The sequence below is a fragment of the Etheostoma spectabile genome, chromosome 2, assembly GCF_008692095.1.
Source record: "Etheostoma spectabile isolate EspeVRDwgs_2016 chromosome 2, UIUC_Espe_1.0, whole genome shotgun sequence".
Taxonomy (NCBI): domain Eukaryota; kingdom Metazoa; phylum Chordata; class Actinopteri; order Perciformes; family Percidae; genus Etheostoma; species Etheostoma spectabile.
In genome coordinates, this window is record NC_045734.1 from 20,208,992 (window position 1) to 20,215,420 (window position 6,429).

The 6,429-nt window shown below is 38.4% G+C and overlaps 1 protein-coding gene across 1 annotated transcript in view; it reads right to left on the reverse strand.

The window, feature by feature from the left end:
- cplx2a (complexin 2a) overlaps positions 1–6,429 on the reverse strand; it is a 17,525-nt gene that overhangs the window by 1,932 nt on the left and 9,164 nt on the right. Inside the window, exon 3 of the mRNA XM_032530645.1 lies at positions 1,601–1,779. Coding sequence (XP_032386536.1) covers positions 1,601–1,779 — 179 coding nt within the window. The remainder of the gene's footprint in view (positions 1–1,600; positions 1,780–6,429) is intronic.

The window sequence follows — 6,429 nt, forward strand, 5'->3', positions numbered from 1 at the left end:
GTGTGTGTGTGTGTGTGTGTGTGTGTTTGTGTGTGTGTGTGTGTGTGTGCGTGCGTGCAAGATAATGCATTTTCTTGGAAAACTGGCACATATTAAGGTATGCTCCAAGTCGGGTATATTGGCGGTTTCAGGAATATCAGCCACTCAAGATGGTGATGCATGTTGGTAACTTGTAATTATGATAACTCCATTATATCACATGTAATTCTACTCATTCATCCTACAGAACATTGAGATTCACCTATCCCATGGAGCCTTTTCCTGTTTTTGTGTTTTGAGCAGCTGCAAACCCAATCTTCATCTTTCTATTTATCTTGTTCCTGTCTGTATCTTTGAGCCAAGCTTTGGAATATGTCACAAACGGAGTAGATGCCTTGGATGCTGCTTTGAGTGTTCACACTATGACAGTGCATGTCAAAACTTGCTTGCTATTTTGTTTGAAAGGCACACAACAAAAACAATAATTGCTTTGAAAACTGTTGCCACATAAACTGTTAGTAATAATTTAATTCAATTTCAGCGACAACTGGTTCAAACAGCTCTATGCGTGACACAATCTGCTCTGTCATCTGTCTCTGGCCTGAACATATGTAAAAATACAGACTTCAGCTAAAATATGGACACAACTCGTAGTATCTGGTTGTGGAGGACGCTGACAAAAACCTTTCCAGTAACGAGCACTTTGGGATTTGTTCCTCCCTCTTTGTTCTCCTCAGGGAGAATTTAAGAAGAATAGAGGAGGTGAGGAGCCAGGGGAAGAGTGCCGCTTTTCATCCTGCTGATTCACAGTATTCCCCTCAGACCTGCCCCACCCACAGATTGCCTGTCTTTCACACTGCCTCTGCAATCAGGTGGTTACACTGCAGCCTTTACCATCACAGCAGCCCCACAGCCTCACATTTGTGGAGGTTAAAATACACATTATTCTAATGCTGATTCAGAATGCAAAGACATTACTGTATATCGTGTTTTAGACAATTACAATTAAGAAACATGCTAAACAAAAACATACCTGGACAATGGCTTCAGAGTTAATACATAACATACTGTACATTTAGTATAATGTTCTAACTATTGTTCCTAAAGCATAGGAACAAATTACTGAACACTAATTTATATAGCAGTTGGCATTTCTGTGATCCACCCATTTCTTATAACTTAATAAAAAAACTCATATTAAGCATGGCTGCTTGAGTACAGCTCCTTCCTGATCCTCCACTGATCTATTTTAAAATTACATTAATGCAAACAAAAATAGTCTGATGATAGTCTTTTCAAACACAGGTCTGTTATACAAAAAAAGGCTTTTGTTGTCATGCCGCCAAGATGAGAAGCACTCAGAAGCTACTTAAACATGAAAAGAAAGGATGGCATCCAAAATCATCAAAACGTCTTACATCTGGGACACTATTACAGTGATTTTTGCTTTTGCTTGTCTGTTTTTTCTCTCCTCAGTTCAAAAAAACTGTTTTATTTGTATTGGTGGCAGTTTTCCTGACTATGAGACACTAACTGACTATCTTTTGTTTGGTTATTGACAACTTATTACAATTACTCATTACAATATTAGACAGCATATTGTCTGTTATTGTCATTATACCTTGTCCCGGATGCCTTGCCTCATGCTTTCCCTCTCAGCCTCCATCTTAGCATATTTGGCCTTCCTCTCCTCCTCCTGCTGCCTCAGCGCCTCCTGTCGCTCCTCCTCTTTCTTGTCTGCGTCAGGGTCCTCCTCCTTCTCCTCCCCACCCAGCATCTTGCCCACATCAGGAGGACCTCCTGAAAAGGGAGAGAGGAAATAAAAACAGAAAAATATGAGATACAATGACAGCTTCAACAGGCCTCTATCTTTCCAAGGAGATTGGGATAGACAGTATATTGTTTCCCACAGGACTGTATTCTTGTCAGGACGGAGAAGCCTTTTAAAATACCATTTAGACAGTCAAGGGACAATTGTTGTCTTTCTGTTAGTTTATATACAGTATAACTCAGGTCAAGCAAATATTTCAAATGGCTGAACTCAAGTTATCCCATTCGTAGTACAGAGATTTGGGGAAAATCTGTGTTTTTATGTTTATAAAAGTCTCATTGCTCTAATATTAACATATACTATGTTCTATATTGTTTTCTACTACTACCTGTTACTTCAACAACCCAGTTCCATGCATTTGGCGCCATTTTTTCCGGTGATATTTAAAAGAGATGACTGATTGTTTATTATAATAGATATCTAAATAATGTTTATGGATGCTTTACCAAAGTATTCCTGCTTTATGTCTATATTGAGCTTATTTGACACATTTGATGTTCAAATACAAATATTGGACTTAACATTTGTTGATACTTTTCACCTCCTGTTGACAGAGTTAAAACACTCCATACTGGGTACACGCCCAGTTTCCCCTCCACTAGTGCCATAGCCAAGTTTTAATGACTATGAGATATATTCACTGTTATGAGTCTGAATTCCCCCGTGCGGCTCAACTCCACCCCTCCTGGAAAGTTTTGACTTGCAACCACCAGGTTTTAATTCACATTTTATGCATTCATTTTAGTTAAAATGTGTTTTCTGGCTGTTTTATTTCCATAAAAGATCTAAAATGCTCTTTCAAATGCTCTTTCTCTCTGCAATGAATATAATTCTGATTCTAATAACACACAAATTACATTTGGTGACAAATTAAACTGAAATAAAGAGATTGTTATTTAGACTACAATTTAATTCTTTAATCATTATACCCCCTAAATCTTCACAAGCAATACTAAAGACATGACCTTGGTGTCCCCAAAGTTAGCTACAGTCCCGATGGTTCACTAACTAGAGGAAAAGAGATGTGACAAAATAAACAGCAGGAATATGAGCTTTGCCTATTACATTACACATCAAGGCACAAGTCCTGGAATATGTCTTACGCAAGCCTTCTTACTGTCGCTGTTAGAGTTCATCCCATAAAATAGTGTCTTATGATACCAAAGAATGAAAATGCTGAGCTTTGCAAACAAGAATCCGCTGTCAACATGCATCAACAGAAAAGAAAAAAGATGAGGAGAAAAGCCAAAGGTCTAAATGATGTGGACAAAGACAAGAGCAGAAAAGTAGTGAGGAGGAGGGGAAAAAAGAGAAAACGTCAAGGACAAGGGAGAAAAGAAGACAGTATACAGCTGAATTTTGTGACAAAACAAAACATATTTAGGAAAGCCAAGGAGGGCATAATGAGAGGGAGAGAATCTGTCAGAAACTATTGAGTCCAATTATAGCTGTTCCAGTTAGTGGGATTACCCAGCAGTTTCTGTGGGACCAGAAAGAGAGGAGGAAAGGTAGGGGGGGAAAGAGTAATGAAAAAAGAGAAGAAATAAAGGGAAAGTTAGAAGGAGGAGGAGGAAAAGGAAAAGGTTGAGAGGCAGGCAAAGGGCAACTAAGGAGAGAAAGAAGACAGAATACTCCTTCAGTCTGCAGCTGCCCCCGGTATCATTCGTTTTGACTCATCAGCATAAAGAAAACAATGTGCAGCGAATTGTGGATGGATAAAAGACAGGAGAGTCAGAGGAGAGGATAAAGTAGAAAGGGATGAGTGCAAGACCAATGAAGGGTAAAAGGGTAGAGTAGAAAAAGAAATAAAAACATCAGGCAACCTGCAGGCTATGAAAAGTGAATGACGTTTATTTTTAGGAGCTCTCTGAGAAAGCTCCTAAAATAAACATATGAACAAATGAACCAACTCCTAAGATAGCAAATTGGTAGTAGAAGGAAACGTGCATTAACTTCTTTTCTTTTGACAACCTTCTGGAAATTTGGTTAAAATGTATTCTACATTAACGCAAATATATAGTTGAAAACAAAGATATTTGACTGGGTGTCCATCTACATAGACAGAGGACTAATGATGTTATTGGATTAATGCAAAAAAATGGGGGCACCATTGCAAGACATTTCAGTTGGATTTTAATATAACATGCAAAATCCATATGGACACCAACCAAAGAACTGGGGCAGCATGATAGTCGTAGCTGCAGAGACTTCAAATGTATCAGTGCTGTTTACACCACTGTACAGACCACATTATTTAATGCACAGATGTTCTCTGGGAGATGCGGAACAAACGTCAGCAATGAGGGCTTGGCACCAAAGATGGAAACTGAACAAATAATTGATATAAAACAATAGATCAGTCCCATAAATGAGCCGCTTGGATTTAAGTGAAAGAGACAAGTGAGGCAGAAATTCAAGTAGAAATCCAAAGTAAGGCACTGCTTAGTCTCACATTGCTAGACCTATCTCCACAACGCTGCAAACAGCATTTGATGAACAGCACAGAAAAGCTGACATAGCAATATCTGCCCAACTATGAAGCACATCTTCTCTTACAAGTGTGTGCATGTGTGAGAGAGGAAGATAGTGAGGAAGAGAGGGATGCATAGATAGGATGCACATACAGTGAGTGTCCCTATATGAACATGGATATAAATAATTGCTTAGTTCCTTGTGTGGTTGAGCCGTTTGTTCTTATGTGTGTTATGTGCAGATTACAGTATGTGTATGTATGTGCATGTCCATGTATACTATCTGGTGTGACTTTGCATGATTTATAATACAAGATATCACAGTTAAAGTGTTACTCTGAACTTCTCGCCATACATACGTTTATTTCATCTTAATAGCGTTGCTAGGAAACAGCTTGGACCCAAGCTTATTTCCTGTCAGCTGCTGATATACGCAAACACTGCAGCAGGGATTTAAATTGGACCAATTAAGAAGCAATGTTTGCAACTGAGAAATTACATTCATTGATTCACCCTCTTCCTTTGACTTATGATTCAGTCAAGCAAAACAACGAGAGTGCACATGATGTATAAAATTACATTTAATGTTTACATGAATCTATCCTCAGAAATGTTAATATATCTCAGAATATCCCAGATGTATCCAGATCTCACAGAGCAAGTGTAAGAGCTTATCTGACTGCAAAAAGGATCAGGATCCGTTTATGATCTGGGTACTTGAGTACCTTCAATATAGTCCATGTAAACACCGCTATTGAATTCCGTAAGAGGAGCAATGACTCACAACCAGATAAGCCTCATTGTCAAAAGATTCCCTTCTCATGTACAGCCCCCCAAAAAACCTCCAGTACCCCTTCTAGCTATAACTGTGCCAAACAAAAACAAACCTGGTCTTGTTTCACAAAATCGTTTTAGCACATTCAAATCATCTTTGCTCAAAAAAAGGGATTCTCTCCTGAGAGACAAAGCACTGAGTTATATTGAGCTATGATCCTGGCTCATGCTTTGTGAGCTCATTTAGAGATACTGCAGTGTCCTTTCAAACCAGAATAATTCTATTAAGCTCTCAGGCATCACATAAGCTGTGTCGAGCTATGTTTTAGATAAAAGTGTCTCTGCTACTTCATCCCTGCATACGCTATAAGGTTGTAGTAGTTGTCGGAAGGACATTCAATATATGTACTAATAAAAGCCTGAAATGGAAAGCTGACAGTTCAGCCTCAAGACTCTTTTCCCATTTTTGTATAATGCACATTATATTAGATGAGTAAACATCAGCAAAGACAAAGAGGCATTGTAGAGGAATTCAATTCTACCATAGCGCCTTTAAAAATCCAGTTGACACATATATTTGTATGGAATTTGACTTACAGACTAAATAAAATGTGATGCTTTGGTGATGACTCAGAGGTCTGTATCATTAGTTATCCCACACATGAACACCACATGATAATACCTACTGATCATCTCCAAAAAAGTTAATCAGCTGATCCTTGTGTTAAGGAGTTTTGTCTTCCTTGCCAAATTCAGCTTTTTAAGACGTTTTCCTGTGGAAACAATCTCCATCCAACTTTTGCCGGTTGAGTAAAGTTTTAACGTGGTTCGTTTCTCAATACATGGACACTGCTTAGATAAAAAGGTGTCATCTCTCAAATCCTTTCTTTCTGAAAGTTCTTTGCTAAATCTTTGTTAAATCCAAAGTCATGAGGGAAGAAGGACTAACCATAGCTAACTCTCCCAGTGCTTAAACTTTTGACAGCATCAGATAACAGCACTTATCTACGCTTTTCCCACTCCAGGTCCTCAAGGCAAATCCCCTCTCTAAATCCAAAGTGTGGTGGGAAAGCGGATAAGTGTAAAGATCTAGGTTTGGCCTTTAGGACAGACATAATTGTCTCAACACAGCTCATTAAACAACAGAAGAAATGTGGATGGGTGACAAATTGGTAAGGCACAGAAAGCGTGCTCACTGTTGTTTTGCTGTATATTTTTGGTGGCAGTTATGAGAGATGGCAAAAGTAGTCACTTCCTGTACTTAAGTAGAAGTACAGATATTTGTGTTAAAAAAATACTATGGTAAAAGAAGAAGTACTGATTTAACCTCTTTACTCATGTAAAAGTAACAAAGTACAGGCTTGAAAATTTACT